Source organism: Grus americana, chromosome 18 (assembly GCF_028858705.1).
Source record: "Grus americana isolate bGruAme1 chromosome 18, bGruAme1.mat, whole genome shotgun sequence".
NCBI classification, from domain to species: domain Eukaryota; kingdom Metazoa; phylum Chordata; class Aves; order Gruiformes; family Gruidae; genus Grus; species Grus americana.
Window position 1 is genome coordinate 310637 of NC_072869.1, and position 19110 is coordinate 329746.

Here is a 19110-nt window from a genome sequence, read left to right on the forward strand (position 1 = left end):
CCTCGATCTTAGTGCTCTCTGGAGTGCAGTCTCTGCAGGGAAAAAATGGCTTTCCCCTACGCCTCACCCCACCAGGAAACAATCACCCGTCACCTTGGGTGACTTGAAGAGAAATCATCTCTCTGCAAATCAGCTAATGAAATCCACCCCACAGCCCAGTAAAGCGACACATCCTTGCTCACCTCCTGAGGCCTCTGACAAAAGAGGCTGAAGCTAGTCCCTGACATCAACTTGCCATTTTATGCCCTATTATGCTGGTGTTGGCTACTGAACTCATGAGGAGCTTTGCAAATGACTGATAGGGTTACGTGAAGACTCGCACTTAACTGCCTCTTCAGTCACCGGATTCTAATCTTGGCAGTGAACTTCACAGGAAAAAACAAAACCTGCAGGACCCTGGCAGCCTGAAAAAAAAAAAAATCCAGTATTTTTCACTGGAAATTAGAAGTTCTGCAAAGATATTTCTACTTCAATCGGTTCTCTGCATTGTTTGTAATTCTGCAGTAGCAGTCATATCTACACATTCTCCTAAATATATCTGCAAAATATTCATCAACTTGGTGTCCAAGTGTCACAAAATTTAAGCAGGAACTCAGACTGCTTATATCTAGTGCATCACTTAGACCTATCACCTGTATCTTCAAGGACTCATTCTCTATCTTGTGCTTTAATTTGTGAGTGTCATACCTGGGGGATGGAACAGGGAATGAGTATCAGAAAATTATGTCAGTGATCAAGGCTGGGTTCGCTCTGACTGTTCCTAGAGAGGAGTTTAATGAACAGAATTTCACTACTTAAAACATTCTTCCTTCAGCATTGTGTAACTTAAACATATGTATTTTGTGATGCAATATTACCAGACACAAAGTTATCTCCAGGGTTAATGTAGGAAAAGGATTCCTTAAATAATAGTCAAAATCCATTCAGTCAACTGAGCGTCTAATTCTGAAGTGACTACGTACATTGCATAGCATGTCTGTGCTGAACACGCTGACTGCTGCTGTTAGAAAGGCTTCTACTTCACAGCTGGTAAGTCCACAAATAGGCACACAATAAACCCTCCCCAAAGGTGATTATTATAACCACCATTATGGAAAGACCACCTTAAGACAGGGATAACATTTTCTGTTCAGGTAAGAAGGAAAGAAAATAACCCTTAGCACTTTAGCAGTCTGCTTCCACAGCAGAACACAAGAGTCTACATACCCAAATGCATCTTACTACTTTCAGTGCAGCAATTCCAATAATCTTAAGTATCATAATAATGTTCAAAGTTACTTAACAACAATAGCTTTGCCAATATTACACTATGTAGTCTTTCTATTATGGCCAAAATACATCACTTATGATGAGCAACTTAGAAGAATATATACACAATCAATGTCTTGCATAGTATTTTTAAGACAAATCTATTTAGCCCGGCACAAAGTGACATAACAAACTGAATGGGGAAGGAGTCAGCCAGCCTACAGAGTAGAAAATAAAGGGAAATAGCCATTAAGCTCTGGGAAAATTCATCAAGGACATTTACTTTTAGATTCAAAACTCAACTTCAATGAAATGTAAGTGAAATAACTGGAACAAGAAGTCAGGATTGAGAGAGCCACCTGGAAAATTATGAAAATCCTTAAGTAATCCGCAAGAGCACATCAAAGAGTTCCAGCTGGAGGATGTGAGGGAGCAAACCTGTTAAGCACAGACCAGAATTGAGACTTCTGTTTGGTTTAATTGTGGCAGTCTATCTCCCACCTTGATCTAAAGGTTAAAACTTAGGCCTTTCTAAAAACATTCAACAGCACAGTGATATGGGATAAGGTGGTCCACAATGAAACTGAGAAGCTCCGCTCACTAGAGGTAGCAAATCCAAATAGAGTAACCTGTAAAACCAGTCCTGAGGGTTGGGTCTGGTTTAGGGAAGTCAAGGGCTGAGAACTACCTCCAGACCAGCTGCAGCAGATTATGGGATTTACAGTCCTGAGGTACCATTCCTTCAGAACACTTCTCCCAGTCACCGCATCAAATCCCACTGCGCGGAAAGCGACGGATACACCCAGAGCACCCAAACTATTACAGTCAAGCTTCAGATTATGAAACACAGTTAACTTTCTAACTCAAGATGAACAACCAAAGCAACACTAGAATAGGTCTGCCACCATTTGCAGTTCTGCAATTAGTTATTCTGTGTCAAGGACAGAAAGCCGTATACAATGCTCTGCAGGAATCAAGAGATTAAGTTCCTAATACAGAATGAGCAGCATCCAGGCTCCAACCTCCCTCACTCCCTTTGCAGCAGTAACCGACTAAGTTCCAAACACTTGATGAGGAAAGGCAGAAAAAAATCTTGTCTCTTGAATGGAAGATTGGAACAAATAGAGAATACTTTTAGCACACCATAGCAGACCATGTGCACTCAGATTTTTCCAGACAATCCAGGAGAGCTAGTCATCCCTACCTTATTTTCAATGGGTTTTGCTTCCAAACAGGATCAGCTGTATCTCTACAGTAATCCTCGATAAAAGTGCACAAAAGGACTGCTGAGACATGAAGGAAATGGTACAGAATCACAGAATTGTGCAGATAAAGCAGCCCAGAGGAATAAAAGCTTGAACCTCAAGTTGCCTGTCTATCAGGAAAGGTGGACGATCACCATTTAGGAGGAGAGAAGCCAAGGCACAATGGAACACACGTCCTTACCACACAGACCCATGAGAGAGGAAACCAGTTTGACTTACGCAACCTAGTTTCATTCATATTTCCAAATCTGCTTTCTCAATTCAAGCAACTCTTTGGATTGAAGAGCCTTCTAAAAATGTATGGAAAATATCTGAACTTAATGAATGGTACCACAAAAGTAGCAGAGTCATAGTCATTGTCAAAACTGTCTTCAAGTGTCCAGACTGCAATCGCTTCTATGTATAACAGTCTACAAAGCTGCTGAAGCTGCCAGACAGGCAAGAGTAGGAGACAGAAAAGCAACAGTTCTCCCAAGCCTAATGCTAAAAGGGTATACAATGCTTGAGCCCTCAACCAGTCTCTGCAGAACAGACTCCAAGCAAAGATCCCCCAGAGACTTATTTTTGTATAACTCTTGGAAGCCAGCAGGCTCCTCCTCCAGCTGCTGTTAATCCATTACATGCATTCACTGAGGCAAGCACACACATCAAACACATTGTCATTTCTTTGATGTGCTGTTCTTCAGAAGGGGAACGGCAAGCAGATTAGATTCCTTCATGTAGTGATCTGACAGGGCCTGTAAACATCTTGTGCAAGCACTGCCGCACGCTGAGAGGAGGAGCAGCCTTACAATAGCTTCCAGACCTTCTTCAGACCCAATTAGCCAAGATGGACGCTGGAAACCCGGGGGAAATTCCAGTGGATTTAGAATACTTCCCCTCACGCACTTAGAGCGGCTGAGCATTCCAGGAAAACATCTCCAGTTGGACAGTCAAAGGAAGGATTCAGCAAAAGTCAACAACTAGCTGACTAGTTAGTCAACTGAGTCAATACACACTGAAAAGAAGCACAGCCCATGAAATCTATATGGATGGCTATAGATCCAGCTTGTTTTGTGATTAAGTCACACACAGCATCTTTGCTGCTTGTTGAACTTAATCAAAAGTTTGCAAAGTCCATCCAAACATCTGAGTTCAGCTTCCAGAGAGCAGAAAAGAACAGCTGTTAAGAAGAAAAGAAATTAAGTTAATAATGCTTAGCACGCTGTAGCAGTTAGAATCTTAAGAAGAGCAGCATGTAAATTAACTATTAGTATTACAATAAACTGTAACAAATAAAACCACTCCAAAGGAGCAAAATTATATAAAAAGCTCAAAATTTAAGCCAAAGAAATAACCAACTAATGTGTGAGAAAGCCACACAAAGGCTATTTGTCACTGTCCATAATTACCACCCCCACCAGTCCAGCAGTTCCCAAACTGCAACAGGCACTCTTCTCCTCCCAGAAAGCACAAAGTATGTAGTAAGGTACAAGAGGGGCCTTAAAACACCCAGGGAAACTATACCTGGCTTTTCTTGCCTATCTCTTTCCTCAATCAAAAGAAAAAGAATTATTTTCTCTCTAACATTTACACGAAGACTGCTCCTTTTGACTTAAGAATAAACATCACAGTGTAGACCTGGTCCTTGACCATTAAAGACAAAAAGAGAATGATAAGTAAGACTCATTTATATCACTTTAGAGTCACTATACTACCTCAAGCATTTCCTCAAATTATGGTTTGATGATACAAAATGTTGAGTAGAAAAACTGACAGACGCCATTCCTACCCATCTGCTGCTTCCTCCTTTTGGATCCTTGTTTCCAGACATGCTACACTTGTTGTCATAACTGCCTATGAAAGACAACTGTCAACTGGGTTAGGAAACTTATCTAACCTGAAAGATAACGTAGGGAAAATACTATTTTTCATCTGAATCAGTTACTTAAACAAATTCTACACAAAGCTGCACAAATAGTATGAGGGGAGTTAGATAGGAGGGCAGGAAGTGAGCACTACCTGTTCAGTCCCCTAATGCTGCACAGAAGATGCCCCAATCCAAGCTTCCTCCCTGGGCCAGCACTAGTCACTCCTTTGATCTTGTTATGGGACGGTCAGGGAGCTAAGCTAGCAGAAAACTAACAGCACATCATTGGGAGGCTGGGAGAATTAGTTCCTTCACCCTGGAAACAGCTCTGGAGCAACTCCAGTCACACAATTCAACTGTGCAACCCTGACTTAATGAGACAACGTCAGCCAATTCAATCCCAGAACCACGCTCCTTAGGCTATTGCAATTGCAGCGTAGAACAAGCAACTTTAAACTTCAGTTACAGTAATTCATGCTAGTGGATGTTAGTCTAGTACTAACACATACCTGTAACCAGTAACCATATTACTATGGCTCAGCTAACAGGTGACAATCCATCATTTTGCATCCTGTAACTGTACCCTAAAAGGTTGAGCTTATCCGAATGCTACTACACCATCACCCTTACTACTGACTACTTTTCTAGCACCACAGCCTTGGAGACTTCAAAAGTTTTGACACAGAAAGCTACTGTCTCTTTAGATGAGTATTTAATTGGTTTGAGAAATTAACAAAAATAGTTTCAACAACCATAGAACAGCATCTGTACAGATGAGCAAGAAATTAAAATGCAACAGAGTAACGAGCAGAAGGTGAGGAATGTAAGAGAAAGAAAAAAGTGCATTTTTTTCAAGAGAAAGGTAAAGCCAACTACAACAGAAAAAAAAAAAAAGAAATTTGGAAATTCTGTTCAGAATAGAATGGCTGTCACAGCTTCAAGGCTTCATCTTCCAAGCCATAACAAAAATATAAGAACTGTCTTTGGAGAGAAGTTTATCAGCTTGACAATTCAAAACAAGACAGTATTTATAAGTCAAAACTAACGACGAAAGAAAGCACTGAACATAGACTGGACTGTAATAAGATTTCTAACCCATGTATATATTCAATAAATGTAGGACCAGAAATTCTTCCATTTAAACAGGATTTAATCAGTCTTTTGAAGATTCCACATCAGCAGGCTGAGCGCTCCCAATCTCCTTGAAGAACTTGCACAACAGCAAGCCTCAAAAGCAATAGCAACTTGCTTAAGAAAGAATCCCCTACGCCACATGGAACCGCAGCACAGAAATCTGGTGATCAAGAGAATCCAGGCTACCATCCCAACTCTGGCAGTAACTTGACTTCAAACAAGTTTGTGTAAAAGACAGGTGCAGCAATATATCCAGTTACAGTTTCTTCCTAGCCTTAGCAGTTTGTGACCAGTTTATGCCCTGAACCAGGAGTGCTTCTCCAGGATTAAAAAATAACAATTAAACTACGGAGTGTCAAATCTGAAAGAGCAAGGAAAAGGCAAACGTCCGTGCTGTAAAGGAAAAACCACAGTCAAATAAGTGCAAATACTACAAATCTGCAGGATTTAGCTGGATCACGGTAACAACTAACTACTGGTATGCAGAGATCCATCCGAACAACTATTTTCTTGCTGCATTGCTCACCTGATCTTTGCAAAATGGTTGAGAAGTTCCCACAAAGTCTGTTGACAGAGAAAGGTGTCTTGTAAACGGGAGCCATCATCTAACTGTAATGCGATCCGAACCTATAGGAAAAATACACTGAATTAATCTGAAAATTGAACAAAACCTTTTTTTCTTTACAACTACTTTTTTCAATATTTCAACGAGCTCTAGAACCCGCTATCCAAAAAAACCATGACTTCCTTCTAAACACTTGCTGCAAAGGACTACGTTAGTTAAAAATGCAGAGGAGTATTCAAATGATTATTTTAGAAGTTAGTATTTAGAATAGTTCTATTCTGCTACGAATATGAGTATTATATGTGAGGATCTTATGAGAGACAGTGTCAAAGGTCTCACTGAAGTCCAGGTAGACAATATCCACTGCTCTCCCCTCACCTACTAGGCCAGTCATTTTGTTGTCATTCATGTGCCTGGAAATGGTCTCCAGGATTAGCTTCACTGTCACCTTCCCAGGGTTCAAGGTGAGCCTGACCTAGCTGTAGTTCCCCATGTCCTCCTCCTTGCCCTTTTTTGAAGACAGGAGTGACATTTGCTTACCTCCAGTCTTCAGACACTTCTCCCAATCGCCATGATTGATCAAAGACTACCGAAAGTGGCCTCGCAGTGACATCTGCCAGCTCCCTCATCACTCATGGGTGCATCCCATCAGGGCCCATGGACTTAAACTTCAGTTTGCTCAAGTATTCCCCGACCTGATCCTCTTCCACCAAGGGTACGTCTTCCTTGCTCCAGCCTTTCCCCCAGTCTCTGGGACTTGAGATTCCTGAAGACTGGTCTTGCCAGTAAAGACTGAGGCAAAGGCGGCATTCAGCCTTTTCCATGTCCTGTGTAACCAAGTCCCTTGCCTTGTTGATCAATGGGCCTGTGTTTTCCCTAGCCTTCCTTTTGTCACCCGTGTACTTCAACTTCATCCCTGGATGTCAGACAAGGTCTCTCTATTCCTTCCAGGTTACACGTCCTTGTTTTCACTCTTTGTATGCTGCCTTTTTGTGTTTGAGTTTGGCCAGGAGCTTCTTGTTCATCCATGCAGGCATCCTGGCATTTTTGCCTGACTTCCTATTCATTGAAACAGACCGCTCTTAAGCGTGGAAGAGGTAATCCTTGAATATTAACCACTTTTCTTGGGCCCCTCTTCCCTGCCGTATCCTGAACTGAAACATATTCAGACAAAGGCCAATGCAAGCGTCCCAAATAACGTGTCATCACGAGCAATTGAGATGTTCTGTTTTACACTAGCTGAAATTTTACAGCAGGGGTCTTCGCAGCTATATCAAATGAATACCAATAACCCAGACAGGATTAAAGTAGCTGCATAAACTAAAACACCAACCCAGAGGTCTGTTGACTTAAGCATCAATTTGCAGAACTACCACCCTGAGGTAGAACAAACAGTATACCTGCACATCCACACAGAGAAACAACGAATACAGCCTCTGAGTTATTGAAGACCCAACCGACTATTATCAGTCCAAAGAGACTACATCTGTGACTTGCAACTCACTAATGCTTTCTAACCACAAAATTTTGACATACAATTTAAGAGTGAATTAATCAAAAATCTCAAAATTAATTCTGGACATTCAGTTATCAAGTTCTTAAACACCTACAGAAAAAGGCAAAGGACAGCTAGCCACCTGTTCTAATACGCCTCTTCCAACCTGGAATGTGAACATTCATGTTCGTTAGCAGGTGCTCATGCAGATCCTACACATTCTTCAGAGAATTACTACCAAAAAAAACCCCAACTCTAAGGCATTTCTAAAATGAATGCACTGAGGACAGTTCTGAAAAACTTCAAACTCCTGATGGTCCCAAGGGAACAATCTTGCAGATGACCAAGAGATGGAGAATGGCAGAGCACTTCAGGAGTTATCTTTACCTTTTAGAGAATATTCAGCCTTCTTGTTCAAAATGTTTAACTCTAAGTTTTCCCAATTAGCTCACCTGTCTAAAGAAAAGTAAAAAAAAAAAAAAAAAAAAGTCCCTATTAGATAGTACCTAGTGTCTCTAGTCAACTATGGTTTTCTGAAGCCCACAGAAATTGGCCTTATTCAAAAGTCTGAGAAGGACATAAACCTAGGACATCAACAGAAGCTTTCTTTCATTCTGTGTTTTCACATGTCCCTACCAACAACCTCAGTGCGTCCTCTTTCTCTGTGAGAGCGTGTGCATGATGTGTGTGTGATGTGTCTAAGAGCATCAGGGGGAGAGACAGAGAGAGATGGGAAAAAACAGATGCCACACACTCTGGGAATCAACTGTGATTTCCTTGGAGGAGTACGTTTGTCATCTGCCTCAGCTCCTACTAGTCTTGCAGGACTGCAAATTGTGATCTGCTGGAGACAGAAATTTGTCTACATAAAGGAAACAGTGGCATCATCATCAACAACTAGCCAACAGTCATTTCATCCCACCACTAACACAACCTCCTGGTTTCTCCTATGCTGGAGACGAGCCTTAGATTATCCTCAGCTACAGCAGAGTGATGACAGCCGACATCACCATTCTATAAGAATCCAGCCCAAAAATTCAGACTACCAGTTGCATCAGTTTTTGGGCAACGATTCAAAGCTAAGCATGTCACGAAAGTCCTATTCAGTCAATTAGAAAAGTATTTTTTAAATTCCCAGGCTCTATATAAAATGATAGAGACACTCCTGCCAATTACCTTCTAAGTTTACAAACATAAACAAAAGGCTAACAACTTTAACACTAGAACTGTACTGATGATACCCCTAGCTCACCTGCCATCACAAGGGGAATTTGTTCAATTTTTCTCTAAAGAACTATCTTACAGGAATCAATGATTTTTACAGGTGAAGGCAAATTCAAAAACATTCTATTTTTAAAATATCAGATTTGCTGAACAAGCTCGTGATTTATCGAAACCTGTATTCTGTCTCTAGGGGTAACTGCTGTCAACACACCACAGGAAAGCACACCTACTTCCATGCACATTATCTCAATAAAGGAGACAATAACAAAAGGCACTGAACCAAATTCATCCCAACAATACTGCAGCCAGCCTGCATTTCAACTGCCACTGTATTAGGGCATAATAGTAGTGTCAGTTCTAGTCACAGTTATCCGGCTGTTTTAAACTTCCTACAGTATTTGACACTAGTTCCCTGTGGCAGGGAATTCTTTTGGTCTAACGTACAAAGTATTTTCTTATACTGGCTGTAAAATTCTTCCAAGCGAAATCTCTCAGTTTATGGGACAGCAATTCCATTTAGACTGCACTCTTCACAAGCTTTTTTGCTATACCTTCTCAACTCCATAAAAGAGGAACGGGCACTCCACAGGAAGCCTCACTTCTGTAGGTTCTTCTGTTGAAATACAACTAAACAGTAACAACTTAAACTTTCATTAGCTCTTCTCTTTTGTGACCTAAAGCAGCGATTCCATGTCATAATCCCTCTCCTATGGTACACAGTCCTTCTCACTCTTTCTGATATGCTGCATATATCTTCTTGGGAAAGGAAAAAAAAAAATAAAATCACTGTTTTCCTTCAGTACGATACCTCCCAAACTGGATGCAAATGTCAGATAAAGTCATCACTGTACCATTTTAACAGAAACACATCCCTTTGGAAGACGAACTCCATGCGATCCACAACTTTTTTTAACCAACAATTTTAAGCAGATGCTACCAGCTTGTGGTATTTTTTTAACTAAATACGTCATTTGGAGCGCAAACTTCTTTCTACCACAAAGTCGGCCAAAACAAAGCACATGGAGGTTTTACAGAGGAAAACATGGACCTAAGTGACCCCCAAAACTACGTTGTATACCCACAGCGAACCAGAGCAGAGATTCCAAAACCACCTCACACTACAAAGTTCACTTTTCAATGCATGTATCAGTTTATCTTTGTGACAGCTAAAGCAACCGCCTATAACAAAATACCACTAACACAATTTGGCAGACAGACATGAAGAGATTAGCACTAACAGACCTGAAACTTTCACAAAAATCGAGAAACTCCATACGAGGAAGTCAGCAAGAAGAGAGATTACTGTTAGCGATAGACAAATTTTCATTCCCAGGCTACTTAAATAAAATCATACATCATTTTTACCACAAAAAAATGTATGTGCTCGTTAACGCCTATGCATCATTTTAAAAATTATGCCTCCAGCTGTTATAATGACATGCATAAAAGATTTTTAGATCTCCTAAATGTGACAATAATTCCTATGGAACACAGCATCCATAAGTCCTTTGCAAACTATACTAAACAGGGACATTTGGCAACTGCTAAACTCAGCACACGTCACAAAAAATTCTAAAGTTGTGTGATCACACCGTGAACAGCAACGCTGGGAAAGAAGCAAAAGAGAATCCTTTTAAGAATTTGATATTTTAGTCAAAAATCCAGAGGCAGACCACAGCAACTGAAATAAAAATTAGGAAAGGGAACTGAGTTAGTAGCTCAACTGCTGAGCAAAGTCACCAGTGATGTTTAACTTCTTATACATTCACAACTACCAGTTTTTCAGCTCCCCAAAAGATCTCCCCATCCTCCAGCAAGCACACAGCTGGAACTCCACCATCATACAGACTGAAAACAAAGCCTTCCAGCTCTAAATGACCATTTTCCACCACACCTCAACCAGTCTTTGGGTGGTCTTCAACTCAAGCATTGGCCAAGCCTAACCATACTCTTGCTCGTTAGATCTGACGAAATCTTACCCAGAACAACTGGTAACTGAACAAATCGGGACACACTGCAAAATGAACATACCGTGTTTCCAACTCCCACTCTATTGGAGACTGGCACCATCTCCAGCTTGGCATTGTTGGGCAGTCTGGCAAATCTCCACTGTAAAGAGAGATCCAACACACTCCTCTGAAACCTAAAGAAGAACAGAGTCCATGAAGACACCAGGAACCATCCTATGCCACCTTCAGATCACTTCAGCGACTGGCAACAATGCAAAGTCCAGGTATTGAGAAAGAGAATTCCCCATGGGCTGACTAGAAGCCATAGAGCGCAAAATGCACAACTGGTAATTCAAAAAAGAGTCATCAACAAAAATTATTCTGCATACCAAAAAAAAGCTGCAGTTTGTAGAGGTTGCTGATAAAATATTCAAATTATGTGTTCCCCCTCAGGCTTTAAGAGATAAACAGCAACCAAATGCATATTCAAGCCTGGTGTTCACTGTTAAAAAAAAAAAAAAAAAACAACACTTTTTTTTACTGCCAGTCAGACAAATAGTCTCAATTATGATACCGTAAAAGTATACGGTCAGACCACCAGGTAAGAGAAGAAGAGTCCTACCAGTCTGTGAGCTAGCAGAAGTGCGTGCGTGGGGAGGGACACCGTGGAAGTTACACAGGATCTCGGTATCGATCCCAAAAGCAAAGGGAACTTGGCACAGGGAAATCAAGAGAGATTAATTTGAACAAAATAACTTTGTTGGAGAATGATCTGAACCGCAGCCCGTGGATGCCTCTCCCCAGGGATGACTGCGAATAAGTTGCTCGTGCGTTATGACACCAGACCCACGCAGCTGCGGCAAGGACTGCACGAAGACTGACCTCGGCGAACAGCTCAAGGACCCCGGATCCCCTTCAGACATCCGCCCGCGCACCCTGCCAAGGCCCGGCCAGGCTCGCTGCGGACAGGCAGACAGCGCAGGGGCTCCGGCCGCGGCCGGCACCTCGGGGGGGGCCCCTCGGGCCGCCGGCGCCGCTCGCAGCGGGCAGGCCGCGGGCACCGGGCGTGCGCCTCGCCGACGACGCGGCGGGCGGCTCGGCAGCGCTGGGCCCCGCCCGGCCCGGGACAACAAGCCGCGGGCGGGCCGGACGGGGCCTCTCCCACCGGCGACGCGGCCTTCAGCCGGGCCCGCAGACGGGCCCGGGCCGCTCGCCGGTCCAGCGGGGCGGAGGTGGCCCCGCGGTGAGACTCACTTCAGGCCGTACTCGCCGGGGCTGCCGCCCTGCTTCCTGCAGACCTCCTCGAGGATCTGCGGAGAGAACAGAGGCGTTACGGACCGGCCCACGGGCCTGCCGCCGCGCCGCCGGCCGCCCCCGCCCCGAACCCACCTGGAGCAGCACCGTGCCGGGCCCCACCCGCACCGTGACCCGCCGCCCGCTGGGGGCCAGCACCGACACCACGGCACCCCCCCCGCCTGCCGCCGCCGCCATCTTCCCGCCCGCTGCGGCGCCGGCCTCCGCGCGGCTGGGGCGGAGCTGGGCCCTGGGCCGCCCCTGCCTGCAGACCGCGCCCCGCCCCGCCTCAGACGGGACCGGGCGGGCGGCCGCGGGCTGCGCTGCTGAGCCCGATCGGGGCGGGTGGGCCCCGGCCTGGCGGAGCCGACCCGAGGCGGGACGGGCAGGCGGCTGTGGGGACCGGGGCCGGAGCTGGTTGTCCGCAGCAGCCCGTCACTTGTGTTTCCCCGGGTGCGAACGGGGCTTGCAGCAACACCGGCGGTTGGAGCGAGGGCAGGGAAGTCCAGTGGAGGATGCCGGGCAGACCAAGGAGCGTGCAGCGGGTGCGCCTTCAGGGCACAAGTTGTTTCCTTGGCCGAGGGAGGGCGGGGGAGATGCCCGGCCCTTGCCCGCGCAGTCCCGGGGAGAGGCGGCGGCGCCGGGGCCTGCGCGGGGAGCTGGGACCGGGGCCGGGACCGGGGCCGGGGCCGCCGCCGTCCCGCAGCTGTGCAGTGCGCTGGAGAGCAGGATGGCCGACGTTTCCAGCGGCTATCGGCAGCACGTTGTAGTTTCCATTGGGTTTCCAGTGTTACGATCGATCGCCTGACCTCAAAGGAAATAAAGGAGATTTCTTCATTGCGCTTGGACCTTGTCTGGCAACGCACGTAGTAATCCCCCAAATGCGAGCGCGCTGGTGCTGCAGACCCTGGTACGCAGCAGACTGCGTACGCACCAATCGTTCTTTTCCATCAGAAGGATCAGTTTGGGGGGCTGGGCACTCACACGTTAAATTTATGGCAAGAAATCTCTTCTGCAGATTTAAGCTCTTGCCTCTTTACCAAGCACTGATGGCAGTGACTAGTAACTCCAAAAATACCTACGTGTACAGGAAAGGTACTCCTTGGCAACGTACAAGAGCTATTGCAACAACCACGTTTCAGAAGAAGGGAGCATCGTACTACGTTCCCATTGTCAGAGGAGTGTCTAGACAGTGTCACAATCAGGACACCAGTGGTAAGGCAAATTGGCATCCCGCTGCCTTCGACAGCCATTTCTTCTGGGCCCCCCCCCCAAAAAAAAAAAAAAGAAAAATGTTGACCAAGCTTCTCACAATTAGTGTTGTAAACTCAGCCATTCAGATGAGATGACTGCAGCTAGGGAACCAAGAGTATCTTACATTTTATGGCACAAAATTTCTCAGAGACTTTCATTTATGAGATTCCCCTTCACTCTCAGCACTGCCTTTTCACCATCGAAGGCATTCTCAGAGATTGAACTACAGTCTGTTTTGTTTGCTATCATAAAAAAAAACTTTGGGTAACCACCGGAATTTATTTAGCCTAAGTTGTTACCACATGCCAAATATTTTCTCTACTACTTCTATATTTATCATATATTTTAAGCTTAAGTCCCCACCACCACCCCCAGCGCCCACAAAAATGTCTGCTTTGCTTGGCTTATACAGGAAAAAGATCCTTTTAAGGAAAGACACTTTTGTAAAAGATAACACTTGCTCGTTTTTACCATATCAGCAGTGTGAGAGAAGGGAGGAAAAGAGAGGATGGGAATTTTAATGATGGAGGGACATCCCCTTGCTTATGCGTCTGGATTGCTAAGTCCACCCAACACCATAACTGCTCAGTAAGATGTAATAGTAATAAAAGATGTCCTGGTGTATAATGCTTTGTTTGAAAATAATGCTTAAAAATGTCTTTACATTTGTTCTTTCCATGCCATTGGGAAGTATCATTGTCATATCACTTACACAGCTACTTATAAAGCTACAGTGTTCAGGATGCTGGCATCCCAGTCCATGCCTGTAATTCTGAAACACATTAAAACGGTTCAAGTTGATGTATTTTACTTTCAGAGCAGGGATCGACAAGGGGTGTGTGTGTGTGTATATATATATGGCCAGTTACCACAGAACAGCTGATTAGTAACTTGTCAGTCCACATCAGCTGAAAGACTTTCAATCAGATGCCAATACCCCGTCAGTTGTCTGTGTGCACTTTTTTTAATTATTATTTTCGCTAAGCAGCTATGGAACTTTCTGAATACAATCGTGATAGCTATATATGGAGGTATTACCACCATCCTCCTGTTACTTATCAGTTCTCAGCTTCTGTAGCAAAGAACTTTGTTCATACTCTGAAATTCAGCATTGCATAAGGAGGTTATGAACTACTGTCCTCTCAAGGATGCTCCTTTCTAGAGGAGAGACCCACATCTTAGAAGAGCTTCTTAATATGAATGGCTGCCCTGGCTCACAGCAAGGTAATCAGAACACTACCTCTGATGGCAGCTGGAAACGGCAGCAGAGCGGGAGAGTGTGCGATTATATTTTCCCCCATATCAACTTCCAGTTTTCAGCAATCTGCATCTTCTAGACTTCACAAGTCAGAGGTTGTGTCTTTACATCTAATCGTATCTGATGGGTTTTTCTCACATGAATGTGCCCAGCCGTGTTTTGAGCCCATCTGAGGTTTTGGCATCCACAGGATCACGGGGCAATGGATGCCACAGTCAAATTCTATTGCATGACAGAAGTACTTCATTTTGGTTTAGAACTTCTTCCTTGGTGTTCCCCAGCTCTTTTGTTAAGAAACAATCACTAATCATTCTCTGCTACCACCCCTGTAGCGTTCAGAAGTCTAGAGACGTATTTCTTTTAATTCCCTATCTTTTTAATTGCCTTTTGCTGTAAAATATGTGAAGAGGCACGAGGACTTAAGGGCAAGATTGTTCTGAAAGTTTTCACCCTTTTTGCCTGCAAAGGGTGCAACAACTATCTGTGGTGTGCAAGTTCTTCTTAGTCTTTAAAAGAGGGTAGAGATCCAAAGCTCTGCAAGTACCTAACACGGAGTGAAGATATCCTGTCCTTCCACTAATTAGTACCTTCACAGAAGGTATGGAGAAGAAGAAACAATTAAAATGGCTATGTTAACACCGGTGATTATTCAGCTTCTGAGGTGGAGCAGCCAGTCAATTTTAAAAGATACATTTTGGGTTTCATGGAGCCCTTGTTTCTGGATGGGGGGCACCTCCTATTTGATGTCTGAAGCAGGCAGCTGTTTCCTATTTTGCATTTGAAAGTGACACATCCCTTAAAGAAATGTTGCTCCTGTTAAAAAGACACTGATGTAATTTGAGCTGAACATTTCCAAGTTGCGGGATTAGAGAGATGAATCTAGTTTTTAATGGCATGTCATAATCAGAAAGTTGCATGGAGGTTAAGGGTCACGTTTCATACCCAGAGCCACTTCTAATCTCGAATATTTATCTGAAATTAGAAGCATCAGGAGAGAAAGAAGGGGGAGCTAACTACAACCTGGAGTTCATTAAAGTGCTACAAAGAAAGAGGAACTCATTAGGGAATAGCTGAAAATACCCTTAACAATTCAGATTTCTGCCACTGTCAGGATCAAGAGGATGCCTGCAAACATACCAGGTGAGCCTCAGCAAAACGACGTCCACCACGCTAAAAACTTTTCAGAAATTGCATTTCATTAGTGATTACAGTGAACAAACTGTAGAACGACCGCTCCCTAAAATCACCTTTTAGGCAGCTAGTGCTTTGCATTAGCTACATATCCCTGGCATTACGCGCGTTTGCATTCTGTCACACACCCACACAGAGAGTAATGCATAAATTTGCTTCTTGATAAAGCACAGGAACACACACTCCCTTTTTTTTTTTTTTCTTTCAAACATATAGGAAATTAACTGCGAACATCTAGAAATGTGTTGTAACCAGTTGCAAAATATGATACAGAACAGTAGCTACTTATCACAGTAACGACGATTCTGAAAAGTATTTCCTCCTGCCTGTACCAGCAGTACACGCTACTGATCATGCCGAGTCCTGGGCACGCTAGAGAGCGTGGTTCCTACCAGAGCTTCACACAGCACGTCGCGTTTGCACAAAGGGTATAAACTAGCTGTGTTGCCCCAACAGAGTTCCTTTACCCCCACTCGCCACTGCTGTTAGAAGAGACGGCGGTAGCGTGACTACGCGAAAGCAGGATTTCATCTGTTGGCGAGTGGTCTTCTATGGGGTAGCTTGCACCACACACACACGTTGGATCAACACAAGACCCAAGAAACAAGCCAGGGAACTTCAAGTGAGCCAGGGCTGCAGAGCTGCTTCAATCGGGGAGAGCGCTGGCTACAAAGGGGAAACATACCTGTGGCACAAGTCCTTGCATGGGACGCCAGGTGTAATCTCGGCGGTTTCTGATAGGGAAACATCAAAAGGGCCAGTCCTGGAGCTGCCTCGGTCCTGGCAGAGTACTAGGGAATTTCAGAACTGTCTCATTTGCTATAGTATACCATAGTCCAATATACTTCAACATACAGAACTACATTAGGACATATTATGCAGGATATTTCATTTTGAAAGGGATTAAATGAAAACAGCATCTCCCTTACCATCAGTCCCATGACCATTAAAAATCCCTTGCTGGCCTCCTACATGCCTTACTCCCGCCAATAAAAACGTCCAAACTTCAGTGCCTGGAGCAGGAGTCCAACTCTTTCACAGCTTTCTCTGAGCTTCCTTCCATACTGAGCCCAACCTATTCAATGTAGGGTGGCTCTTGTCAAAAGACTAAAACTTAGTGAACCTCTCCTGCTGAAGGACAGTATTACAAAATTCTCTAAAATCTGCCATGCCATAATCTCATACAGCCTTCCACTCTTCTTAAGAGTCCCCTTGCTCCTTCATGACAGAGGTAATACAAGCATTTTACTGGGCTTTGGAAGGATGACAAGTAAGAGAATGCTCCTGAGCTACCTGAACCAGGAGAAGTAAGAAAGCTGAAGGGGGCTCAGTGAAGCCAAGGCAGGCAAAATTTAAATTTCTTTGCTTCTCCTCTTTGGACAAAGGCCCAAAGATCTGCAACTTTAACGTGCGTTCCTCTTTGCCCTAAGGTTCTTCATTGGTGTGTCGCATTCAGACACCCCTTAATGTACCAGCTGGTACGGCGTGTTACAGAGCCCAGGACCCGCAGACCTCCCCAAAGAGAGGGAGCATGGAAACCAGGACGAAAGCAAGACTATCAGCGAGATGAACGGCAGCCTTTTCTCTAAAGAAGTAGGATGCAGTTCAGCAATCTTATCCGTCCTGTTTTCTTGCTGTAGCAAGCAGAATATGAGGTCCTGGAGTTGTTTATGCCGACTGTTCCAGTGATCCTGAAGCACTCGTGAGGACTCACTGATTCATCTGTTCAGACTTTGCACAAACTAACCGGTTTCCAGCTGCACCTCTGCTCAGGCAGCTGGACAGGCTCTCTAACTTGCTATAACTGGTCCCAGTGATCAATTGCTCATACCTGTCATGGCCAGCGAGGAAGGGATGTTAAGGCCAGCGCAGAAAAAAGATATGATGATGCAGAATTGTGCTGGGACCAAAAATGTATCAGGGGGTGAATGTAGTGTGTGTGTGGAGGGGTATGTTCAATTTAGTGGCTTTTCCTGGCTTAAAGATACCGTTGGTATTATCAGCACTTAAATGAAAGAAAACATTTGGAGCTAAAAATCTGAGGACAGAACTAAGACCGAAACTATGTAAGAGTGACTGAAAGATTTAAAAAAAAAAACAACAAACCAACATGGCGAGCAAATTGCAAAACCATGTGCTATGTACGTAGGAGATTCAGAGTTGAGGATACACGTGGAAAGTCCAAACACACTAAGGTAAAAAATGTAGTTGCGGCAGCTGGACAGCCTTAGCTCTTGCTCTACAAAAACCACTCCACTCACTATTTTAAGATCATACTATTTTCACCTTTTCTGATCCCAGATAGATCACATTTCCCAGTAAAGACAGACTGTTTTCCCACTCCTCTCTTGGAGGGCTGTCGAGGGGTGTGAGCTGTCCGTTTTGGTATCCATACGAAGAGGGAATTATTCCAAGCGTAGCATTTTCTGGTTTTCCTCGGTTTTTAGTACCGAGGTCTGCGATAAGGACGGCATTTCCATGACACTCCTCGCTCTCACAGATGACAGGCACTGTGGTAACTGGGACTCGACGTGGGCTTTTTCCAGGATTCTTTTTGCAATCACTGGAAACGTCCTAGCCCCAGGGAGAGCTGCTGGAGTAAACCTCATGAGCCGCGAAGAGCACCGCGGCAAAGTCCCCCCGCGCCCCGAAGGCTACGGCCGGCCCACCCGCCGCGGAGAGCCGCGCACGCCGGCCGGGGGCTGCGGGAGGGCGAAGGGCCGCCGCTCCCGGCAGGGACCGAGCCGGGGACGGCACGGCCGGCGCCTGGGACCCGCCGCGACCCCCGCCCCGTCCGGTCGCCTGCAGGCTTCCCCCCCCCCCCCCGCTGCGAGAGAACCCAGCGTCCCTCTAAGGGCAGCTGGGGCCGCCGCGGCCCCTCTTGTTCCACGGCAGCAGCATCCCCTGGCAGGGAGCGACCCACTGCCCGCCCCGGTCACCCGCGGGCGCCTATGCGGACCGGACGCCGATGTCTTGGGCCAAATGACCGGCTTTCCGCTGCTCCCTGCGGACCGGGACCAGGCTAGAGCCCGGCACCGCGGGGCAGCCCCCACCTCCCCTTCGCCCCGAGGGCTCCGCGGCCACCCCCGGGCCGGCCCGGGAGCTGGGGGGAAGGGGGGGCCGCACCGGCGGCGGCGGGCGCGGGGCAGAGCGCTGCTCGAGGGAGCGGGGGTGGCACGTCCCGCGGGGTGGGGCGGGCAGCACCGCCCACGTGGAGCCGGGGAGGAGCCGCCGCCGTCGCGGCCGGGGGGGGGGGGGTTGGGGGGGGCGGCGTGGGCCAGGGGCGCCGCGGCGGGGACTGCCGACTGCCACGTGCGGGTCCTCGCGCCCGCGCGGCCCGACCCCCCACCCCCACCCCCCCCCACCCGGTCCCGGCCCCCGGCCC

General features: G+C 45.8%; 1 protein-coding gene across 4 annotated transcripts in view; it reads right to left on the reverse strand.

The window, feature by feature from the left end:
- ASPSCR1 (ASPSCR1 tether for SLC2A4, UBX domain containing) overlaps nucleotides 1-12268 on the reverse strand; it is a 50691-nt gene extending 38423 nt beyond the window's left edge. For 3 of the 4 annotated variants that reach the window (XM_054846113.1, XM_054846112.1, XM_054846110.1), the window contains exons 1-4: nucleotides 12119-12268; nucleotides 11984-12039; nucleotides 10812-10923; nucleotides 6023-6123 (exon numbers count right to left, since the gene is read on the reverse strand). In XM_054846113.1, the coding sequence (XP_054702088.1) occupies nucleotides 6023-6123; nucleotides 10812-10923; nucleotides 11984-12039; nucleotides 12119-12220 (371 nt within the window). In that variant the 5' untranslated portion in view covers nucleotides 12221-12268. The other variant, XM_054846111.1, reaches the window with a different exon arrangement.
- Nucleotides 12269-19110: the final 6842 nt, after the last annotated feature.